Raw genomic sequence first — 25,129 nt, 5'->3', positions numbered from 1 at the left:
TCTGCTTAACTCTTCCTTCTCCTCAAAGAGCAGCGCGGGGCCTCATTCTCTTACTAAATTTTACTCCAGATTGGTGACTCTGAGGTGCAGAAATGCGATGAGAGGTGGACATTTCCCAAGATTTTATCATATTTATAAATTTAGCAAGTATCCAGATACGGTTCTTTTCATTATTAAGAATTATAATTAGTCCTAGTGTGATCATTTCACTGTATCTCTGGGTAATTTGGGGACGGAGCATCCCAAAATTAGAATTTGGGAATTGTCAGTCTGTTTGTCACAGATTAAGCCTTTATTTTTCTTAAAGGAGTAGTTCTTGATTATTATCATCATCACCATCATTATCATCATCATTATTGTAACCTTTCATCATCATCATCATCATCATCAGTGTCATGTAACCTTCTTTCATCATAATCATCATCATCATCATTGTCATGTAACCTTTCTTTTTCTTCTTCATCATCATCATCATCATCATTGTCAGGTAACCTTCTTTCATCATCATCATCATCATCATCATCATTATTGTCATGTAACCTTCTTTCTTCTTCATCATCATTGTCATGTAACCTTCTTTCCAAGTTAACGCATGTGGAAGTCTAGTATCTAAACAGACCACAGCACTGGCACTCTGGTTGGAGTGGTGAGAGAGCAGGAGTCCCAGGTCTCTGCTGCCGTCCCTGGAAGAGCCCTCAGGGACCTCAGGGAGCTTGTGACTCAGTCTGAAAACTACAGGTCTATTAAGTGACTTTTCTAAGTCATAACCTTTGCTCTCTATTTTCCAAATCAAATCTTATTTATCAGTTATGTGGTACATCCTTTCCTTTCTATTTCTTCCTTCTACTCCTTCTCCTCTTGAGTTTCTAGCAGTGGACACCATACAGACATAATTGAAGGTCTGTAATGGATGGTAGACGTTCAAGACCGTCACTTACAGAAGGTGTGCTTTACCTGCCTGTACCTTAGGCTCCACTCTTTCTTATTTCTACCCACCTGATGCTTCTCACACAGCAGTTTCCTACCCTTCATTTTGCCTCTTGACCCCTGGACCGCCACTGAGGGAAAGCATTAGACCTCCAGAGATACTAAAAGGACATTGAGGGTAGCTTAATGGTTCTAACTCAAGAATTTATAAAGAAGTTTATTTGCATTTCTCCAAGTGCTTTGTCATGGTAGAAGGTAAAGGTTGTTCACAGGAGGCAACCTTCACACATTAGCTCTGTGTCTGCCCACTGTTACTAGGTAGAATTTTCTCTGTAAGACTGTCGCTCACCCATAAGGTTCATGCAGTTAGCACATAGCGGTTTCTTCTTGTATCCCTTTCATATTTAATACGCATTGATTACAGGCTAGATGACAAACTGGCTTTCTATACCCATTTTTAAACTGTATTTCCTGTACGCCTCAGTCAATTCCCTTAGCTGCCTTTCTAATGGATGGGTGAGGAGAGTCTACAAATGAGAATGTTTGAGTTATAGGGAGTTTTACTCACGAGCGTGAGGAGTATTTTAGCCAAATAGCATTATCATACTGACACCTCCCCCGAGTTGTGAGATACAGAAATCTTAAGTGGGCCATTTATTTGGGTCTTTCAGTAAATAATTCACCGAGCAACTAAGATTCAACTGAAAACACACACAAATAACGCCTCCCCTCTCCAGAAATGGTGATTGCCACATTCAACTTTCAATCAAGTTCAACCACATTCCCAGAATTCCTCAGTCCCTTTTCTTAGAAAGGGGGTTGAGAAGGAAAAAAAAAAACACATAGTAACTTAAGCTATGTCATAGATCTAACATTGAAAAGGAAATTTTTTGACATGAAAAGTCTGCTGTTCCAAATCTGAGCCCCAAACTGGTGGATAAACATAGAATGAAAATCAGAGGCTGCGGCGGGGATGTCTGTCTAATGTGCCGTGTGCCATGTGCTGGGGGCTGCACGGAACGCATGTTCCAGGCGGGCGGGCGACAGCTCCTGGGACAGGTCATCTGCCTGTGAGACATGGAGACCTCCAGGCGGCACTCCATTCATTCTCTTATTAAAAAACAAACAAACAAAAAAAACACGTTTAAATTTGAGGGATATTTTTACTGATACTGCTCCATCTTCATGAACTTCTTCATCATCATATCCTGAGCCCTCGATAGGAATGCCACACACGGGAGGTCTGTATGCATTTGTCACAATGAATAGGTTGGCCATGGCAGAGAGGCAGCTTGGAGCACAGACAGCTACCAAAACGTAGGCGGTCCATCGCAGGGAGGTGTGTTTGCAGGGCCTGGCACAGGGCCTGGCCTATAGCAGGTACGTGTTAGGCCCATGCCTTAAAAGCCTATTAAAAAGTGGGGTTTTTGGAACTTTAAATGTATTTTCCCATAAAGAAGGGCCCCCATGGATTCCTACACCAACCCACACAGTAGCTACTCTGTGCATGACATGCTAGATACAGAACGGAAGTAACTTCCACATGTCTAGCTTCTCAGTGTACACATTCTGCATCAACGCCCGTTTCTTCATGGCCACTCTGTGAGTAGGTAAATCACGTACTTTTCCCGATGTTAAAAATGAAGTGAAATACCTGAGGAGAAATATTATCATGGTTAAGGATGAAACTGAAGGAACCTGTCATGAAATCTCTGGGGTTGACATGTTTTTCCCCTCCCTCCCTCCCCCTGACTGTGCCTCGGCTGGGGCTGGCAAGCCTCCGATGGGCTTTCCTAGGAAGTGGTGAGCGGGAAGCCGGGCACGTTCCATCCCTGTAGCCCGGATGTGTTGCGTATTCTCTCGGCAGGCCCAGAGTAGCCATAGGCACAATGGAAGAACTTCTGTAAATGTCTTAACCTTTAGCGGGACCCTCGGAGTCCAGGAATGTCCAGCAGTCTCTTTGGTAGTCGACAAACACAGTTTCCTTTGAACAGTGAGCTCTTGGCTCCTTGGTGAGACGCAAACTCAAGGCCACGAGGGCTTAGGATAAAATAACCTGTTAGTAAGGGCTGCCAAGGTCTAGGGTTTAGGCAAAATTGCCATCAGCTTTGGAGGAGGCTGAGAGAGTGGATGTCCACCATCGCCCTTTGACCTGCAGGCTAGCTTCCGCAGGCTTTGCTCAGTCCTGGGACCAGCGCTCATCAAGTGTTTTGTAAACCTCGACTCTGTCCAGTAGGATGGGTGCTTTGGTCTCTCTGTAAGCTGGTAAGTTTCTTATTACCATTTGAGGACCTTGAACATCCGTTCAGTTCCCATCAGTCAGGCCAATAATCCTTATTCCCGCTATTGCTCCACACGTTTGAAATCTTCAAATGTTTCTAAATCTCTTGGAGCAATAAACTAGCTTCTGGTAATCTAACTCAGAACAATGAAGAGAAACCAAAATACTAACGTCTTTAGGTCCCCTCTATTCTCTAAGAATCTCTTAAAATATAAAATATTTCTACCCAAAGTGCATGTGTGTGTGTAGGGGGGGGTGCGAGGATAAATGCAAACTTCACCAACAAGTGAGTAACATCTGAGATGCCTCATCAGAAAATACTAATGTATTTTCTCCGAAGTGTGAACATCTGACCCAGAGGTATGACGGTGTCTGCAAAGGGTTTTATTTCCACCAGTGCCGCAGGGTAGCATGCTTGAGGTCCAGCAACGTCAGAATCTGCCCCTGGAGAGTGAAAACAGAACCTTGAGGGTACAATTACTGAGCTGGTAGAGGGGCAGTTGTATCAGTGAATTCCCCGCCTGAAATGAGATCATTACAGGTGTATATTTACAAGTATTTCATTTTTTTAATTTTTATTTTTTTAAAAATTTAAATATATTTTTTATTGATTTTTTACAGAGAGGAAGGGAGAGAAATAGAGAGCTAGAAACATCAATGAGAGAGAAACATCGACCAGCTGCCTCTTGCACACCCTCCACTGGGGATGTGCCCACAACCAAGGTACATGCCCGTGACCGGAATCGAACCTGGGACCCTTCAGTCCGCAGGCCGACGTTCTATCCACGGAGCCAAACAGGTTTCGGCATATTTACGAGTATTTTAAAAAAACCCCGATGCGGTCGCTGTAGATCACATTGAACTTGGAAGGAGTTTCCTCGAATGGGACAGGAGGGGCAGGCGTTTAAAGGGCACGTAGCTGTAGAAGACCCTCCGTGCCTTGGGTTGCTGGTTGCACACGTGTGTGCCGCTGCCGGAGCTGTGCAGGCGCGTGTGTACATGCTCAGGGGTAGGCTGACTGTCTCTGGCATTCTAAGCCCACAGGGGAAACGCATTACCTCCGTCGTGTGCTCTTCCTCTGGAACTCGCTGCGTAACCGTTTATGTTCCAAACAAAACAAACCCTTTTTGCTCTTCTAGCACCAGGGAGAGCCTGGCCTCCAACACGTCGAGCATCGTGGAAAGTAACCGCCGCCAGAACCCTACCCTGAGCCCGGCCCACAGCGGGGCCGGCCCGGCCTTCAGCTTCCGAGCGAGCACGGACACCCCCACCAGCGAAGCTGAGAAGCTGCAGAAAGCTTCCAACTGCCTGCAAGCCTCGGTGACGAGCGTGTGACGGCCGTCCGGCCCCGATCTCCGCCCCGCCCGGCACAGCCACGTTTACGACACTGGGACTGATGTTTACATCTTCGGAAAGACGAGCATCTCCCCCGCAGTTTGGGTGTTTACTTAAACTGTGCTGCTAAGTAGGCTAGAGCGAAACACACCAGCCTTTCTTTCCGAGTATTGCTTTCTCCCATGTATGGCTCTGTAGCGACAGAATAGCGGTAGGGGTGATACGTACACTTTCTGCTTCACTAATTGTAACTGAGCACACCTAGGAGAGTCTAGACACTGTACGTGTAAGAGCATTTCCAATGTCATGCCAACGCCGTTTCTACATGCCACGGGTGCGTGCTGCTCCCTGTCTGTGGGCAGATGGTGCCCCCAGAACTGATGCTCCACACTTCCAAACAAACAAACCAACAAACCAACCAACAAACACGGCGCAGCCACCGCACAGTGTCCCACGCCACGGCCCGCGGGGAGGGGAGGCCATGCCAAACAGCCGAGAAGGGACCCCGGCCCCCGGCCCCCGGTGTGTGGATCGCGTGGCACCGTCACTCCCTCGCTGTGAGTTTCCGTGGCGCGGTCTCGCAGGGGCCCGTGGAAGCGCGTCCGCGGGGGCTGGGGTGGAGAGCCTGGGGGGGTGTGTTGTCAGGATTTTGTTTTTAAGTCCAAGATGCTTGTCTTGAGTTCTAGCCGTCACCGTCACTAACAGGAATATAGGCCTTTGGATCTGAAGTGGGTAGAAAGGAAGGGCCCCCAGCCTGGCGGGGCTCCGCGCTCGTGCTGGAAGCGGGGGCGCGGGCTCTTAGGAAAGGTGCGAGTGGGAATCGGTGAGGGGATCACTTCCTGTCCGGGAGAGGGACCGTGATTCCTGTCTCGCCATCATAGATGCGATCATGAGTTTGTCTAGAAAGCAAAATGTTCTTTGTGATACAAATGAAGCGTATGGCCTGGGGATGTTATTCTTTCTAATGGAAGGACGTAAATCTATTTTATGTAGTTTTAAATAGAATGCCTAAATTAGGCTGTGGGAGATAATTTTTAGTGGTTCTAGGAAAGAGCAGGTTGAGGGAGAGTTGGACTTCAGGCCTTTTATTCCTGGGAAGATATCTATAGAGAAGACATGAAGTGTAGTTTTTGACCAGAAATATATAGGTGTGCCCCTGTAACGAACAACAGAATGTGCTCATTCTGCAAACGTGGTGTGATTCTAACCTGTACTCCCCTTACGATCGACCGGAACGACCATTATGCATACATGGACTATGCCAGAGTGATGTTTACAGAGACCGGGGCCCGGTTCAGGAGGCATGTGTAGTCGGGTGTGTGTGGCGATCGGCCGGCGTACTTCAGGACGGTTGGTTCGCATTTGGCTTTGGTTTACGATGTCACGTGGAATGCAGAGGAAGCCGGGCGGCGGCAGAGGGATGACAAATAGCCAAGCTTCAGCTTTCCAGAAAAGGCTCTTTATTTATTTTATGGGAGCAGTGGAATCGACGTAGATCATGGGAAAAGCATTCGCAAAAGGGTTACATAGGACACAAGTAAACGGTCTGACAAGATAAAACAAAAGTTTACTTAGCTCAGTGGCATGTGATGTTTGGAGCCAGAAAACACATATCCAAAAGTCAGTCTCGGAGCCAGCCACGGCTCCGCGTGTGTGAAGCCCCAGAGTCGGGCTCCCTCGCTGGCGGTCCCTTCAGAGACCGCAGTCGCCTGCGCGGCCAGACTGATTCCTGCATCAGTGGGGTGCTCCCTGGTGCTCCCTCAGATATTTGGAAGTTGCGTGGTGAGCCAGACGCCTCGGGGCTGTATCGGCTCCTTGTCTGTGCTTAGGGCGAAACCTAAGCACAGGTCGCAGTCGGCTCCCACACCCCTGACAGGCTCCCGTCGGTTGGCGTGCCGTGCCATGCCCCTCTTCCTCCGAGGCATGCCCGATGGCTCCGCCAGCCCCCGTCTCACGGCCTAACCGTGTCCAGAGGAGGGATAGCGTCTCAGAGACTCCATTGCGAGTCTGTTTCCCTGGGGAGTTGTATACCATTCAGTTACTAAATTCTCCTGTCGAAATTCATCCTCCCCCCTCCTCCACTCCCCCCCAAAAGAATCCTGCTCTGCAGTGTTCACCGTACACTCAGCTCATAAATAACATAACCATTGAAACAGCCCGCCAGCCTCAGGTTGATCCCCTGGAAGTCCCCATCCTCTGAATCCAATGCTGGATGACCCGGAAAAAGAAATCACTACCTTTAGGAGCTTTAAAATAGGGATTTATCACTATTTTGCAAGAAAACGGTTTATAGAAGGCATTGTTCCAATAAAATGTGTACACTTTCTGCCTGGGACATGATTTAAAAAACAAACACACACACAAAACAACTCCCTTAGCAGCAGCCATGAGCATAGGAACGGTGGACTTGGAAGGTGATGCGATGTAAGGCCCAGGTAGAAGCAGCCCATCTGATCTCTCTAGGCTTCCAGAAGGGGGGGTGGTGGTGTTGGCAGGAACCATTTAACAGATGTGACCCAGGATGGCCCCCAGGCGAGGGTCTCGGGGACCACACTGCGAGGACCCCGTGTCCTCCGGGGAAATGACAGCTTTGTGCCCACGGCTGCTTATCGAGTCCTCCCTTCACAGTGAGCTTGCCATCCGAAAGGCTTACAGAACCGAATCCGGTTGAATCTCTGTGTAGCGTTCAACGTCCGAGGGTCAACCCATCTGTTGGCATTTTGCACACTTATGTATTATTATGATGCAGCATATTACTTTATGGTAATTTTTATTTTTGCATATAACTACCTCCATAAATTTGATGAAGCGGCAGCCGTGCGTTGATGTGTATTGGTCAGAAAAATTGGAGTTTCAGAACTCGCGTGCCATGAGGCCGTGGCGCGTGCGTGTGCGTGTGCGTGTGCGTGTGTGTGTGTGTGTGTGTGTGTGTCGGCGATCACCTCCGTGGACTCATGACTTTCTCATCGCCATGGTTTTCTTTCGCGGCATTATTTCACTTTCAGACGGAAGCCTGTCTATCCCCTCCTCCCCCGCCAAGCGCACTTGGCTTTGTGATGAATGGTAGGAAGTTTGAATTTCTTGTCTCCTTTCCCTGCCCGCTCCCCCCGCCCCCAATTCTTGCTAAAAAGTTCCCCCTGGTGAAGAGCCCATTGGTGAACATAACAGAGCAAGCGGTTTACTCCCATAAACATCTGAGGTGAATTCTCGGTTTTCAGTCACTGAAGACACACGGGACTGGGGAGCACTGGTCCTCTGCCCTCCCCACGCTGGCATACTGAGCCCGGCGTCGCTCCTGGGAAAGAGCTGTGCCTGTGCCCACGCCCCCGGTCACACAGGCTGTGTTCCGTTTTATATATCTGTCCATCTCAGGGGACCGCATATGAAGGGGTGCACCAAACACAGGGAGTGGATGGGAGAGCTGAAAGGCGATGGGATAGCTGGGTAAAGATGACAAAAAAAAAATTAATAAAAATAAATGACCGCTTCTCTGACTTCAAGAAGCAGACATTTTTTTTAAACAGTGAAACTGGGGTAACGGAGCCGAACACCAGCTGTCCCCAGGTCTCCCTTCCCCCCAGCCCAGCCAGCATTTCTAAAATGCAAATTTCAGTTCCGTTAGGTCACCCGGGGGAGAGAAAAGCCCCCTGTGATGACGACAGAAGCATCGCCCCCTTGTTGGGCTGGCCCGGCTTCTGCCGATGCCACCCAGGAAAGCCACTCCTCACCACGAAGTGTCCTTGGACACAGGTTTCTGGTTCAAAGCCCAGGCCTGTCGCTCACAATCCCGTTGTGGCGACATTCTGCAGAGGCTCGGTGCGCGCCCCGGGCAGTGCTTGGAGCTCGATCAGAAACCCGCCCCGCCCCGTACTGACTTTGCACATCGCCCTGGGGCCTCGGAGTGCTCCGGGAGCACCGGGCCCACAGGCCTCCCTGCACCGGCCCTCCGTCGCGCCCGTGCCTGAACACGGGGGGAGGGACACGGCGGCCCGGCACCCAGCGGCAGCTGTCGGTGGTCTCTGTTCTACCGGTCTGATAGACATCCTGAGCAATCAGCCAACACAATGCTGCTTTTTTTTCTGACGTGTGCTAATAAAGTCAAAGAAAGCGAACACAGCGTCCCACCATTGTCCATCTTCATTCAGAAAGCTCAGGGCGCCTGCCATGTGACTCCCCCCTGTGCCCCTTCCCCGGAGCGACGGGCGGAGGGGACCGTCCATCCGCTCCCGGCAGAGCCACCGCAGGCGGCGGTAGATCTAGGCACAGACCCGTGTTCCCGGTTGCCTGTCGGCTCTGTGATTCCTGTGTCTTTCAAGGAGCACGACTGCTCCGGGCGGTGGAAGGTGCCGAGACGGGAATCTCAGTGAAGAGCCGTATCAAGGTCTCGGCGCTTCAGCAAGCCGGCCCTTGGCGAGCCCTGCTCGGGAGAAGCTGGGTTTCCCAGGGAGCTGGTCCCGCTGGGAGTGTCCTCACATTGGGAGATGGGACGTCCTGGATGGGGGCCTTCCCTGAGGCCACAGGCGGGTCACAGGACTCGCGGGCCGCGTTCTGCCGGAACGGTGGACCCCAGAAGTGGCCCTCCCCTTCCCTCTCCCAGCCCCTGTGCCCCCGGCCCGTTCTCATGGGTTCCCGAGTGGCTCTCCCGCACATGTTTAGGGCTCGGGGAAGCTAGGACACAGGAAACAGGAATGCAACGGCCATGGAGAACGTTGTTTTGCTTTGGGTCAGTCAAACAGGGGCAGGAAAGAGATTGCCATCGGTCTGATCGTGGCCACGTCAGATAACCGAATCGGCTGTCACTCCGTCACTCTCCCAGAAGGGTTGACGGTATGGAGGCTACATCCAATATTTCCCCATTTCATAAATTACACACACAATTCATGATTAAACTTCCTGGTGTGTCTGAAACAGACCTCAGCATCTCCCTGACCGAGTTCATCTCGGGTGTCTTGCAGCAGCATCCCAGCGATGGCTCCCCTAGCACACCCTCCCGGGTGTTCACAGTTGTGTTTCCTACGACTTACAGTTGCTGGTTTGCAAGGTTCAGCATTCTACCCAGCTCAAGGGGAATTCAACCTCCTCCTTATGATTGTACCTTATCTGGTATTGGGCTTTACGTCGCTCCTGTTGGCTTCAAATGCGAACACACACATGCGTACACGCACGCGCACACCTGCGCACATGCAAACGCACACATGCGCACACACCCTGCCAACGAGGGAAGGGGCTGTTTCCCACAGGAGGCAGTGACCCCCGGGAGCCCACGGAAGGCTAGAAGCTTGGCTGGTCCACGTATCGCCGCCTACCTCCCTGTCCGAAGGTTGACCTTGGCACCCCATCCCCTCGCTCCCACCAAAAAGAGGTGCCCAATCTGAGATCGGGGGGAGGTCTCTAACCTCAGTCCTCGGCAGTTCTAGGACACGTATCATGAACGACACACGCAGCAGCTCCTCGCCTTCCTGTCCTCCGCTGTCCTCCCTGCCTCCCCCCCACCCCTCCCCACCTCCCCCCTCCCCACTAGAGACCCATACACCGCCTCGGTCTCCACATTGGAAGGGCAAAGTCGTGTGTGTGGCATTGGCACACATGGACGGTTAGCCCCAGAGCTAACGCCAGGTCACCTTCCTGTGAGTATCGACAGCTACAGATCAAGGTCCTTAGAGTAGTTGACATAGATACGACTTCCTAGCAGAGAATTAAATTTCGGCGTACAGTTTAAAAAGGGATCGTAATTCTGCAGGTACCCTCCTCGGAGTGACTGAATGTGACTATTGCATTAGGGGTAAATGAATTAAGAAGTGCAAGTGGGATTTACTGTATGTTAGGAAGGAGTTTTGCAGCCAAGACTGCCTTGAATAAAAATGTGTTTGCACTGAAAAAAAAAAAAATTTTAAATTACTTGGTCTCTGGTTGCTGTAAAGGTCATCCAAGATGGATGTTCTGTTTATATTGTATAGTATTTCATATGAAATAATTACAGTTCATGAAATGTCTTCCCTAATGTTACTGATTTATAACAGCACATTTGTAACATGGTTTTTATCGTGTCAGTGTGCCATATTGTAAATGATGATTACTTGTCATGCTTAGTATAATAACTTAAAAGAAAAAAAAAGCACAGGGATTTTTGTAAGTCTATATTTGAAAGTCCCTCCACATGGTAATATTGTGTTCATGTTGTTTCTGTAGTGTTGTGTGGAATATCCATTTTGGATTGTGTTACTTTTTAAAATATTAAATAACATTTGGTTATATGTCTAAGTGGATTTTTTTTGGCACCCAAGAAAGAATAGATGAGATCAACTTATGTCTCTGCTCTGTTTAATATGATTTCGTTACAAAGTTTTATTACATGATCGTGATTAGAGCTTTTGAAGTAAAACAGCTGAAAATAGGAATTTCTGGTCAAAATCTTTTTCCAGGAATGTTGAAAAACATCACATTTTTTACTAGCTATTCAAATGTAAAAGACGGAGACTTAGAGATGCATATAATTAAGTGTTCTATAGGAAATTATAAAGAGATGTGGATGTTGTTTTGTTAGCACTCAACTCCTATCCTCAAATAAATGTGATTTTCACACACGCGCACACACACACACACACACACACACACACACACACACACACACACACCAGTGAGCATCCACAGATACGGGCATCCTCCGATGAGGTGCTTGCACAAGGTCAGAATGCCTCCAGACTTGATTGCCCTCAGATCTGCCCAGTGCTCCTTTGTCTCCGCTCAGTGGTGGCCAGTCTTTGTCCTGGGAGAATGGACTTCGTCTTTCCAACCTAAAAGTGATCTGTTCAAACAATTAAGCTAGGACTATGGTTGGCAAACTGCGGCTCGTGAGCCACATACGGCTCTTTGGCCCCCTGAGTGTAGCTCTTCCACAAAATACCATGGCCTGGGAGAGTCTATTTGGAAGAAGTGGCATTAGAAGAAGTTTAAGTTAAAAAAATGTGGCTCTCCAAAGAAATGTCGGTTGTTATACTGTTGATATTTGGCTCTGTGGACTAAAGAGTTTGCCAACCACTGAGCTAGGACACAGCATTCTTTTCTTTAATGTTGATTTTTAGGGGGGAGATAGGCAGGGAGATGGATGATAGAAACATCCATAGGAGAGACAGTTCATCGTCAGCTGCCTCCTGCACGCTCCCTATTGGGGATCGAGCCCACAACCTGGGCATGGGCCTTGAACAGGAATCAAACCAGTGACTTCCTGGGTCCTGTTTATGTTGTATAGTGTGGTTAGCCCCAGAGCTAACGCCGGGTCACCTTTCTGTGAGTATCGACAGCTACAGATTAAGGTCCTTAGAGTGTTAATAGTTGACTCAGCCTCTGAGCCACACCAGCCGGAAGAACCAGCATTCCTTTTCTTTTTTTCTTTTTTAAAAATATATTTCATTGATTTTTTACAGAGAAGAAGAGAGAGAGATAGAAACATCGATGAGAAAGAAACATCAATCAGCTGTCTCCTGCACACCCCCCACCGGGATGTGCCCGCAACTAAGATACATGCCCTTGACCGGAATCGAACCTGAGACCCCTCAGTCCACAGGCTGATGCTCTATCCATTGAACCAAACCGATCTTGGCAGGAGTGGGGCCTGACTTTCTTGTCAAAGCGACGCCCAAGCGGGCTTCCTGCTTCGGACAATGGCAGGCGTGGGGGTCTGTGGGGAGACCTCCAGGCTACAACTTGGAAGGACAAGCCTTATTTTAGAGGAAAGAGTTTGTCTCTGTCTCAAATGGCCCCAGGACAGACGCTCCCATTTTTTAGGAGTGAAGTTCGGAAGAGCAAGAATACTGAGAGTGCATTGTGAGCTTCACGCCGGGCCAGGGGCTGCGGTGCTGAGGGGAGGGCGGGGTGCCTCCCAGCTCGGCACATCAGCTGGACACGGAGGCGATGCGGTGCTCACTGAGGAGAAGGAAGGCTGGACTCGGACCCCTGTGCGAGAATGGTCACCGGGCAGAAGAACCTTTTCTTTCCAAAGGAAACAGGATGGTTTTAACCTATTTTTATGTATGTCGAGTGGTGGGATTTTTCTTTCCTCCCATAAAGACAACCCAAGCAGAGTACTCCGTATTTGCCCCAACCCTGTTCCAGCTATGAAATCTAGAGCCACTGAATAATAATAAGTTATTCACCCAACTTTAATAGTTCATTTAATGGTGAAAGCTTATCCCTGCTGTGGGAATAGATGGATTCAATGACAATCCGCCTCTTTGAGCTCAGTGGCTCCAGACTTTTCCTGTAAAGTGAGTAGTTCATCATGGGACACGTGTGTGTGTGTGTGTGTGTGTGTGTGTGTATGTGTGTGTGTGTGAGTGATGAATATTCACAGAGTGCCTTGCACACATCACACAGGAGTTTCAAGAAAAATCAAGACACCTGCTCTTGAGATAGACTGGAGAAGGTTTCTGGCGAGTCTTAAAAGAGTTGCATTAGCCGAAACCAGTTTGGCTTGGTTTAGTGGATAGAGTGTCAGCCTGTAGACTGAAGGGTCCCAGGTTCGATTCCAATCAAGAGCATGTACCTTGGTTGCGAGCACATCCCCAGCAAGGGATGTGCAGGAGGCAGCTGATCGATGTTTCTTACTCTCTATCCCTCTCCCTTCCTCTCTATAAAAAAATCAATTATATATATATATATATATATATTTTTTTTTTTATTTTTTTTTTTTATTTTTTTTTAAGAGTTGCAATACAAGTGGGACGTTAGGCGTGAAAGGGAGGGTCGGCACCTTAGATGAGACGAGGGAGGCCAGCGGTGTGGGACTGGGATGTGAGGGGTGACATGGAGCAGATGCTCATGAAGGGGCCAGTCTCCCTCCTCCATCAGCGAGGACTTGGGGACTGGTGTCTGCAGCTCAAATGGAGGGAACCTCCTGCACCTTGGCCAGCATGGGCGTGTCTGGGTGACCACTTACACAGGTGACCCCACATTCCATCAAACACGCTCCTCCCAGGCCACCTGCCTTCATGCCCTCCTTTCTTCTCTTTGTTGTGAAGTTCCATGCATTACTTTTCTTTGCTGTTACCTAGGGTGCATTTTACTTCACTCTTTTCTCTACGTAAAACCAATTATTTGTGTTTGTTGTTATGCTATCTTGTCCCTTAATATTTTGACTCATTCCTGACCTCCATTATATAAATGTAAATATCTAGAATGTTTATTAATATAGTAATATATTAATAACACAGGAATGTATAACATATAATTTATATATATATATACACACACACACACACCACTGCTTGCTAGTGTTTTATTTATTTATTAAATATATTTTATTGATTTTTTTTTTTTTACAGAGAGGAAGGGAGAGGGATAGAGAGTTAGAAACATCGATGAGAGAGAATCATCAATCAGCTACCTCTTGCACACCCCCTACTGGGGATGTGCCCGCAACCAAGGTACGTGCCCTTGACCGGAATCGAACCTGGGACCTTTCAGTCCGCAGGCCTACACTCTATCCACTGAGCCAAAGTGGTTTCAGCTGATTGCTAGTGTTTTACATTTCACATTTATATTGCCTTTCCCTCTTTGCATCCACAGTCCACTATTTTCCTCCAATCTCATTTTCTCTCATCTTTGTGCTAAGAGACTTTTGTTCTTCAACATTTATACAGAAATCTGCCAAAATTTCAGAGATAGATAGATGGATAGATAGCTTTTGCATTAGACCAGAGACCCCTGGACTGATGTAGTCTGTAAGTGGCAATGAAACAAAAAGCCATGCAAGAACGTTCAGTGTGGCTCCTAACCAACCACAGTGAGGAAGGTATGTGTTCACTGTGATTTTTTTTTTTTTTTTTTTTTTTTTTTTTTTTAGCCCTTCCGAACTTTCTGGGACTTTATTTTAATTTTTTAAATTTTTGTTTTAGAGAGAGGAAGGGAGAGATGGGGAGAGAAACATCAGTGTAGGAGAGAAACAGTGATTGGCTGCCTCTTGCACACACCTCCGACTGGGGACGGAACCCGAAACCTGGGTATGTGCCCAGTCAGAGGATTGGACGGACCACCTGCTGGCACACAGCATGATGCTCCCACCAATGGAGCCAGGGCTCTGGTACTTTAAGATGCTCTGGTTCACGTGTACATTTTCTGATAGGATCCGCCGCTTTTCTGAGGAGCCCGGGCTTCGTTCCTTGGAGGATGGAGTTAGAAACCCAGGCTGAGGTGCTAGGAAAGCCCACCGCTGCTGGAGAGCCCACATTCCTAGGCCCTTCGGCCGAGGCAGCAAGGAGATAGAGCAGGGCGATACTCGTACATGTGAGTATACTCATCTGTTTATATGTACGTGTCCATAAATATCGCCACAGGCAACATCTGTCTCTCCAGTGAGCTCCATGCGAGTTCATTCTGATGGAGCCAATGCTGATCCGTTACTACAGAGATCACGCCAGTCTTGCCCCCTGCTTATCTATGACCCCCTGCTCCAGCCTGAGAGGCATGGCCATGCTTAGCTGTTCACTTGCAGTAGATAGGTTTGGTACTTCACCCATGGCACTTTATAAAACTGGCTAGAGGCCCGTTGCAGGAAGATTCCTGCAATAGTGCTTCTTGTGGCGGTCCCTGCAGCCCCACCTGCTTTCCTCCCTTCTCCGCGCCCCCTCCCTTCCCTCCTTTCTCCCGCCCCCCCCCCCGCCCCGCTTCCCTCCCTTCTCCACCCCTCCTGCTTCCCTCCCTTCTCTGCCCTGCTTGCTTGCTTCTCCACAGTTTTGCTCCCTTCTGCAGCGCTTGGCTTCTGCCTGTCTTCGCTCTGTGCCTGGATATGCAAATTAACCACCATCTTGTTTTGGCTAATTTGCACACCAAATCCTAATTGGCTTGTGGGCATGGCTTGTGGGCGTAGCAAAGGTACGGTCAATTTGCATACTTCTCTTTTATTAGATAGGATGAGATAAATATGGTTAAACACGGAAATGAAAATATAGAACATTTTCTAAAAAAATAGACTATCTAGCGTGACAGAATGGTGAAGACCGTAAACTTACTAATGGACGTATTGTGTCCTACTAAGATTGACCTAAAGAACTGTAAGGTTCAGAGTAAAGGGGGTCATGTTAATATTATTTCATGTGTGTCTTCCTGTATGTCGCCCTGCCAGGGCTTGGAAAGTGGTGTGTGGACATCACAGTAATTACATGTTTGGTAAGCCCCATGTCCTTCCTCCATGCCCGATCTCTCATGTCTAAATGTTAATCACGTTTCAGGGTCTACACCACAAACCCATCTTTCCCCGAGGGCTTTTCTGAACACTCCTTTCCACTCTCCTGCCCTGACCAAGTAGGATCTCTTCCCCTCCCTCACATGTATCATTTCCAACCCTGGGCTCTCCACTTTGTCTTAAAGTCAGGAGTTCAGACCCCTGTCCAAGACCATGACCTCAGCTCAACCATCTGTGCCATGTTTATGCTGTTAACTGGATTTCCTGGGGGCACTTCCTCTTGCCTCTGCTTCTCGGTGACCTTGTGAGTCTGGAGCTCCAGCACACCTTCCGTAGGCCTGCTGCGCAGGGAAGGGCCCGGTGTGTCCACCTTAGGAGGGATCTCAAAAGGGCGGCGTGCTGTGCCTGTGCCTGCTTCTCACCTAAGTCGCTGAGGAATGCGCTCACTGCGCTGTTGGAAGTGTGTCTTCCCTGTCCCAAGAGGAAGCCGGGGACCAGGGTATGGCTTTGAAAGTCAAAACTGTTCAAAGAGGGAGAGCGGATGGGAAGCCTCAGTGCCTGCCTTTGGCCCTTGGGCTGGGCTCCGGAGGGCCAGTCTCCAGGGGAGAAGGGTGCAGGGAGGCGGCCAGAAGCCAGAGAATTCGGCAGGAGAAGCTGTGGGTGTGGGGACAGCTGGAGGGCGGAGTGCAGAGTTCACTTGCGGGGAAGTGAGTGCTGAGCAGGGCGCCTGCAGGGCTGCGGGCGGCTCCTCCCAAGCACCCGGTGAGCCGCTGGAGTACTAGTGCTCAGGACCATGCCCACAATCTGTTTCCTGTAACCGTATCTGAAAGCTAAAGACAGCTGACCGTTATTTATGCAAGCTTTCCATAAAAGTGCAACAAAACTTTCTCTCTCTCTCTCTCTCTCTCTCTCTCTCTCTCTCTCTCTCTCTCTCTCTCTCTCTCTCTCTCCCGATTTCAGTTTCCCTGCATCCTAGCCACATGTTTTCCTTTCTGTTTCTTGTCATTTCTTCCCCACCCTCCTGCTCCTGCTCCTTTTGCATCTGTGAGATTTACGCCACAGCTAATTTTTCATTTTAATGTTCTCATTCCCCTCCACAGCTCCCACCCCCAACCCCCAACCCCCCTGCCCCATCCCAAGCTTTTAAGGCAAGTCCTTGGTTTTGATTTCTTGGTAATCTTTCTGTATATCTTCCCACAACCATGTCCCCAGCGGTGGCTAACTCATTTTGCCGCTGTAATGTGACCAGAGAGTTCTAACCAACTACTTGCAATGATTCCCAAAGACCCAGGTTAGCTAAAAAGAATAAAGCAAAATAAACAAAACAATAAAATGGAAAGCCCCACTCTGGGTTGCCATGGACATCAGACCCCACGCTGCCCTCACAATTCCGGTTCACTGGTGCCGCTGGCATTGGGATTTCCGCCATGGCACCAGAATGAAGCTGTCCTCTGAGGCACAGGGTGCAGAAACCGTGACTGGGCTCCTGCCCTGGCTGTGATGGGGGTCAGGGTGCACTGAGTGACCACAAGGTCAAGTTCCCAAAGGGAGCCGTGGCATTGCAGGTGCGCTGGCCAGAGGCTCCTGGTTCCCACCTCTTCAAAGCCTCACCTCTATGAAAAGACTCCTCTTCATCTTTGCTTCCTGCAGGCGCCCATCTTTTATCACAGTATGCAGATGTTATTTTTTTATTAAGGTATTCTATGTGTGCATATCTTACCATCCCCCCCTCCCCCCGGACTCCCATACGTATCCTCACCCCCCAGAGTTTTGCGTCCATTGGTTGCACTTACATGCATGCACACAAGTCCTTCAGTTGATCTCTTATCTCCCCCACCTCTCCCTCATCTTCTGCTGTTTGTTGCTTTACTGTCTCTGTATCTATCCTTTTTTCATCAGTTTATAATGTTCTTTATATCTACAAATGAGTGAGATCATGTGGTGTTTTTCTTTCACTGTCTGGCTTATTTCACTCAGCATGATGTTCTCCAGTTCCATCCAGGCTGCTGCAAATGTAAGAATTCTTTCTTTTTTATGGCAGTGTCGTATTCCGTTGTGTAGATGGACCATGGTTTTCTGATCCAGTCAAGCAGATGTTACCTTAAACTCAGATCACCATTCATAAAGGAAGTTTATGAATAACAACAAGCAGAGGAAAGGCCACCGTGTGTCCTCTGTTCTAATCCTCTCTGTTAGCTCCGCCCTTCCTTTCTCTGGGCACCTTCTGGCCGCCTCACCTCTGAGGGGGGCTGAACCCCAAAGCTCGTCGATTTCTCTTGCGCACGAAAAGCCTTATTAATTTTATAAAGTTGCAGATTGCTGTGCTCCCTGCTTTCCCGAGCAAAGATGTGCTCCTGGGCTCGGTGACGTGCACTCGGATTTGTCACAGGAGGTGGGACTCACGGGGGAAAGGTAAGGAGGCCTCTTCCTTCAGGCACCGGGAAAATGCCATCCTGCAGGAAGACCAGTGCACCACGTGTGGCCAGGGTAAGCGGGCGCTTGATTTGTTCTTATTCTTCACGTTAGCGCTTAACCCTTCTCCCCAGACCATTCATCACAACCAGCCCCGCTCCCCCGGAATCTAGTGGAGAGTCTCCACATGCTTCCTGCTGGGCCCTGAACCCAGCTTGTCAGTCCATGTTGTGGTTAATGAGTCCTTATCGTCATTTGTAATCAATGCATCTAAATCGTAGACTTGAAAAAAACATCACCCCCCCCAAAAGATAGTCCATTAAAGGGGATTTTTATTATTTTCTTTTAAATTTAAGACCTTGTTATTGTAGATTGGGGCTTTGCAAAGCTAGGTAGATAAACGAAGCTTAAATTTGATAGTACCCTGAATACTGCTTGTCTAAATTCAGAAATAAATAGAACACCGTTTGAGTAAGGAACCAAAGGCAATAGGAAGATTATACACAAATATACCCGCATGTGTTGTCATATCATTTGAATATTCATTTGATACAAAGGGTGTTTTGAGCAGCAGATGCTCAGTGCTTTCCTTCCGGCTGGGGACACAGCGTGAAAGCCATCATCACTGTCTTCTAGGGGCTTCCGAAAGAATGTCACCCCATGCCTGGACCAGGAGCGAAGCCACCAGGGCTCGAAATGCTGAGGAGAGCGTGGGACAGCCCTGTGCCCCGTGCGGCCCCAGTTCCGAGCGCTCCCCCCTGCTCCCCACGGAGGGAGCTCGCAGCCAGCCCACTCATCCAACCTCTGAGGCTCAGCATCGAACCTGCTACAAATATGGGGATGGTCCTGCCACCCCTCCTTCACAGGGACGTCTGTGAGGGTTGCATGAGCTCCATCGGGTAAGGGACAGAGCCAGCACATGCCATTGTGGTGACCGAGGGCGGCATTGTTGTGGCAGAGGCATTCTTATAGGCGACGAGGATGGAGGCTGGACCCTCAAAACAGGTGGAAACCGAGGGCCTCAAGAGTGCTCTGGGCAGTGATGACAAAAATTTTTATTTTTATTTTAAATATATTTTTATTCATTTTTTATAGAGAGGAAGAGAGAAGGATAGAGAGTTAGAAACATCGATCAGCTGCCCCCTGCACACTCCCCACTGGGGATGTGCCTGCAACTCAGGTACATGTCCTTGACTCGAATCGAACCTGGGACCTTCCAGTCTGCAGGCTGATGCTCTATCCACTGAGCCAAACCGGTTTCAGCAAGATTTTTTTTTTTTAATTTCTTTATTGATTAAGGTATTACATATGTGTCCTTATTCCTCCCTTACCCCCCAGCTCATTCATGCCCCCACCCCCCTGTTGTCTGTGTCCATTGATTAGGCTTATATGCATGCATACAAGTCCTTTGGTTGATCTCTCCCCTGATGACAACGATTTAAAAGCAGGAGGAAGGCACATTGAAAGACAGAGACCATGCATAATTCACCCTTTACATGTAACGTTTACTTCCATGGACGCTGTGAGTGCCTGTGGGGGACAAGGGGAGCTAACATTACATACAAATTCTCTAACACAGTTTTGGTACAGAACATCAAAACTGGTCATCAGAAAGTGTGACACACTGGAAGACTGTCATTCCCTATGCCCGTGTCTGGGGATAGAACTGTCAAATCCCCTGCCCTTCCTCTTCCCCCCCCCCCCCCCCCCCCCCCCCCCCCCCCTACACACACACACACACACACACACACACACACACACACACTTGCTTTACTGTCTCCAGCCTGACTTTCAGCAGGAAGTCCTTGGTTGTGGCCCATCCCCCTCAGGTCATTTCAGCGCCGGGGTGTTGTCTGCTGTTCTCCCTTTTCCAGGCACGTCCTGTGTCCTGTGGATTTTGAAGCCCTTGAAGCTGGGAAGGCTTCTCCATCCTCACCTCCCAGGGCCCGGCAGGTGCTGGTGAGCGGTTCTCCCCTCTTCGTGTTAGCACGCCCCGAATTCTGACCATCACACCCAGTTGGGGTCCCTTGCAGGTGTCAGGGCATCGTTTACAAAGCAATAGGCTTGCACCGGCTACAGAAAAAGCCTTCAGGACTCCAGAAACACCTATGGTTTTGTGCTGAGTCACCACACCACCTGCGGTCATTGATGTGAGTTTGCCATGATCTTGTTCTATTTTCCTTTTGATTTGAAATGCTTCAATACCAAATCTGATTCTGAACTCAAAATACAAGTCCACATGTGACTCTTCTGCTTCACTCCTTTTGAGGGCCCAAATATGTAAATCCTATCCAACTCTTTAAAAAAAAAAAAAATATATATATATATATATATATTTTAATATTTGCAGATTTGGAAAATAGCTTGAATAAATTTAGAATAACCTTATAATACAAACCGGTCCTGAACAATCTCTAGCCTCGCCTGTGAATTACTGAGCCGTGTACCACCGTATGCTCACAGCCTGAGAGAGTCCAACACACGTATATGTGTTCACACGTGCAACCAAGACAGGTGTCATGTTGACATATGTATTTTCCTTTGAATGTTTCTGTGAGTTTTTAAACAAAACTGGGACCACACAGTCCCAACACTTTTGCCACCTGCCTGTTCCCCATAGTCTCACGGACATCCGTCACATCTTTAAACCTTCTGTACCGTGCCTCTGATGGCTGCACAGCCAGTCTCTCCTTAAATCCTCTGCCTTCTGGTCCTCATCTGTGGCCATTTCTTTAAATGTTTTCCTCACATTGACATCCTGGGCTGCAACGAACGCCCCTAAAGAACCTGAGTGTCTCCTGGAATTAGAATTCTTAGCTCTTTGAGTGTTCAAGGCTTTTCAAACAGCTGGTCAAATGACCCTTCCCAATGCTTGTGTCCCCAGACCCTCCGCCAGCGGGTATTAGGAAGTGTATTTCTTAACACATGTAGAGGTCACGTTCACGTCAGTGCTTCTGCAACTCTGGCCGGTCCCCGGCTCTGCGTCCACGGGGCGGATTCTGGCGTGTAACTCAGGACATTCTTTAGCAGCTGAGGTTCCACCCATGTCCTCACCCGGTTTTAGCAAAGCATATCTATGACCAAGGGTCCCTGGACTTTGGCCCCTCTCGAAGTATACCATGGGGAAATCGAATCGGCCATTTCTAGCCACCAATATTTCGAGAGAAAGTAACCATTTCAACTTGTATGTCTTTTTCCTCTGCCTGGCCAGGAGCAGCGTAGGCAGAGTTCACACAGACGCTGCTTTATGGCGTGGTGCCCTGGACACCCCCGTCCCCGTAGATCCAGTAAAACACTTACTCCCACGTGGTTCTCGTTCTCAAGGCCCCCAGCACGGCGTAAGGAGGCAGCGGTCTCCCGCGCGGCAGGGACACGTGCACAGAACAGACCGATGGTTCCCTCCAGGGTGTCTGGGCCGAAGAAAAGCATCTTTCACTCGCTGGAGGATACAGCCTCTCGCCTACGATGCTTTTTAGCGCAGCCCCCAGTCACAGCCGCCCAGAAACTGCTTGACAGTGTTCCTCTCTGTTGGTGACACGAGGCTCCCAAGATGCAACAGGTTTTCTGATCTCTTATGCTCAAGGATAAGAAGCTCAAGGATCCTTCGCGCTGGAGGAGCTTTGTGTTCGACATCTCTCTCTCTCTCTCTCTCTCTCTCTCTCTCTCTCTCTCTCTCTCTCTCTCTCGGCAGCGGCTCTGCCATCCTTTGCCCAGCGGGCACCCCTCAGTAGTGGGAGCTTTCTGTGCAAATGGGCCGATCAAGAAAGAAGGACCAAGCCAAAACCGGTTTGGCTCAGTGGATAGAGTGTCGGCCTGCGGAGTGAAGGGTCCCAGGTTCGATTCCGGTCAAGGGCATGTACCTTGGTTGCGGGCACATCCCCAGTGGAGGGTGTGCAAGAGGCAGCTGGTCGATGATTCTCTCTCATCAATGTTTCTAACTCTCTATCCCTCTCTCTTCCTCTCAGTAAAAAATCAATAAAATATATTTTGTTTTAAAAAGAAGAGGAAGAGGATCTACAGGGAGGAGCAGCTGCTCCAAGTCACAGACTATTCACAAATGGACCCCCTCCCTCCGAGGGAGGCCCCCTATTCTCAAGTTACAACAGTCAGCAGAAGATCAAAACCCCATCGGGTGATAAAGAGTTTAAAACCTCCTCCTCTCGGGCGTTTGGAAGGCCTTGTAATGAGGTATGCTCTCATGGAACCAGAAATTGCCTGTGATAAAAGAATATGGGGGGAAATGTTTAGATTCTCACTGAACTCCAGAACTTAGGAGGAATGGTCTGGTTTCACTGTGAAAGGTTAATAGCTGAGCCTATGTCATAAGCTTCCATAAAATGAAGGTTTTTGGTCCCATGCCCCCAATAAACAGTTACAATTTTTAACATATAAAAGCTGGAGACCTTTTTGTCCTAATTTAAAAGAGCTTCACTAATAAAAAAAAAAAGCTAAAGGAGTTCATCACCTCCAAACCAAAATTATATGAATTACTGAAGGGGGTTCTTTCGGAAGAGAAAGTAAATAAAGATAAAAACTATGAACAACAAATATGTAACTATCAACAAGTGAATCTAAAAAGCAAGGTAATTAAAAAAAATCTGATGAACAATATTATTATAACTGGTGAATATAATAGAATCAGAGGTATGGAAGGGGAGTGAACTGATGATTCTCAGGGAAAAGGGGAGAGGGGGGCGTGGGAAGAGACTGAACATAAACTGTGCACCTATGGATGAAGACAATGGGGGGTGGGGAAAGGACAGAGGGTGGGGTGGGAACCTGGTGGAGGGGAGCAATGGAAGGGGGGAAAATGAGGAACATTTGTAATAATATGACCAATAAAGATAAAATAAAATAAAAATAAAGGATGCAAGCAATTTGCTAATAAAAAATAAAATAAAATAAAATAGCAGGCACATAAATTTCTTGGCAACAAGCAAATGGTTGCTTTTTTCATAAAAAGCCCTGTAAATATTTCATGTGTTTAGGTCATCAAACAAGAAGTAACTGCTACTTTCAGTTACTCCTTGTGGACTTACACCTGTGGACTTACATGCACACAGGGAACAGACACCCTTCTTCCTGCTAATCATGCTGAGGCCCTCCTGGTTCTTAGCCATCTGCTCATGCAGAACTATGCCTCCACAGTCCTGGAGGCAGCCTGAGCTGGCCACTTCCTTCAGCACAAAAGGAAATCAAGGCCTCAGAGGAATCATTTCAGAGTTCCCCCAAGACCTGTTGCGACTGAAGTGGACTCTGAATGAGCAACCTCGATAGCAGTCAGGGCCCTGTGGGTTCTGGCCTGTGGTGCTCTCGCTGAACCCCGTGTCCCCACAGAGGTGACCCGGACACCAGCTTAATAGTTTGAAAAGAGAAGCCCCTAGGGAAGGCTGGTTAGCAATCCTCAAGGTCTACGGAGGAGAACCCCAGCGGCAAAGAGACTGTGTCCTCAGGCTTGCTGACCAGTGTCTCAGACGTCCTTGACCTTGAGGCTGTTGGAGTGCACGCACAGAGAGAGGAAGGAGTGTGCGCTTGGTTTCCGTCCGAGCCTCCCTGGAACAGCTGAGGCTCCTGCTTGTCTGGAGGGGGAGCGTCCAAGGACTCCCGCCTGACACTGCAGTGAACACGTCCCCTCAGACCCCTGAGTTCTCTCGTCTGGCACAGCGGAGGAGGAAAGCCTGCTGCTCCCTTTGGTGGGCTTACCACGTGCCCCCCGAGTTAGGTTCATAGCCAGGCTCAGCGCTTCCCTGGTGTGGCAGAGGCAGGGGATGCGTCCCAGATATTACTGCAAGGCTGTCGTCCCAGACATGATTGATTACCTAGCAAGTCCAAAATAAAGAGCTGTGTGCTTTCTTTCCTCCTTCTCCCGTCCTTCCCATCCTCTTCTCTTCTCTCCCTCCCTTTCTTCCCTTTCCTCTTCTCCCGTTTCTTCCCCCTGCTCCTCTCGCCCCCTCTTCCTCCTCCCATATCTTCTCCTTCTCCCTATCCTCCCCTCCTCCTCCTCCTCCTCCTTCTCCTCCTCCTCCTCCTCCTCCTCCTCCTCCACCTTCTCTCTCTCTTTCTCTCTCTCTCTCTCTCTCTCTCTCTCTCTCTCTCTCTCTCTCTCTCTCTCTCACACACACACACACACACACACACACCTTTTTCTTTCTTTCCTGATACATTCAAAAGGTTTGAAGGTTGACTAACAACCTTATGTTATGGGATAACTTGCACACACTTCAGTCACTGCCACCGGTGCATTTGGCTGGTTGGAGATGTTTTTGGTGTAACGAACTTCGGCATCACGCCCAAAGGTGGAGGGGACTGTGGGATGAACAGCAGCTCGGGGCACTGGCCCACTGGCCATTACTATCCTTCCTCGTGGCTGAGCCCCTTGCGATTCTATTTTGGAGATAAGAGCCATGGTTGATTCCTTCCTATATACTTTATCCCTTGTTGCCTTAAAGTCAGAGGGAAAGCTAGCAGAGCTCCCTAGGAAATTCCAGAAAGTCTTCAGCTGCTTTTGGGAATGTGAACTTAATCCTATATAATGAAAGCGGGGAGTGGCAGGTGGGGCAGCGGGAACACTATATAATCCTATATAATGCTAAGTGTCCAGTCATCCAGTTGTCCGTTCAACCCAAGTGTAATATGCTAATGATATGTTACAGCTGCTCAACTGCTCATTACGACATGCATTGACCACCAGGGGACAGTCCACCAGTCAACCAGTTGCTATGACATGCCCTGACCACCAGGGGGCAGACGCTCTGACGGATAGGTTAGCTTGCTGCTGGGGTCAGGTGGATCAGTACTGAACGAGATGAGCCAGACACGCTCTGGAGCCCTCTCTTTCCTTCCCTGGCTGGCCAACCTCCCGCATTCCTCCCTGACCTGATCCTGTACTGGTGCAGTTCCTCAGCCTGGCCTGTGCCCTTTCGCAATCCAGGATCCCTCGGAGTATGTCGGAGATCCACTTTCAGCCCAATCCTGCAGGCCAGGCTGAAGGACCC

At 48.8% G+C, this 25,129-nt stretch overlaps 1 protein-coding gene across 1 annotated transcript in view; it reads left to right on the top strand.

Moving 5' to 3' along the window:
• Positions 1 to 10,797, top strand: part of STOX2 (storkhead box 2) — a 94,544-nt gene extending 83,747 nt beyond the window's left edge. The window contains exon 4 of the mRNA XM_036457314.2: positions 4,348 to 10,797. Within this exon, the coding sequence (XP_036313207.1) occupies positions 4,348 to 4,543 (196 nt within the window). The 3' untranslated portion in view covers positions 4,544 to 10,797. The remainder of the gene's footprint in view (positions 1 to 4,347) is intronic.
• Positions 10,798 to 25,129: the final 14,332 nt, after the last annotated feature.

This window comes from Pipistrellus kuhlii, unplaced genomic scaffold (genome assembly GCF_014108245.1).
Source record: "Pipistrellus kuhlii isolate mPipKuh1 unplaced genomic scaffold, mPipKuh1.p scaffold_m20_p_3, whole genome shotgun sequence".
NCBI classification, from domain to species: Eukaryota; Metazoa; Chordata; class Mammalia; order Chiroptera; family Vespertilionidae; genus Pipistrellus; species Pipistrellus kuhlii.
The sequence above is the reverse complement of the archived record's forward strand: the minus strand, read 5'-3'. Positions and strand labels throughout refer to the sequence as shown.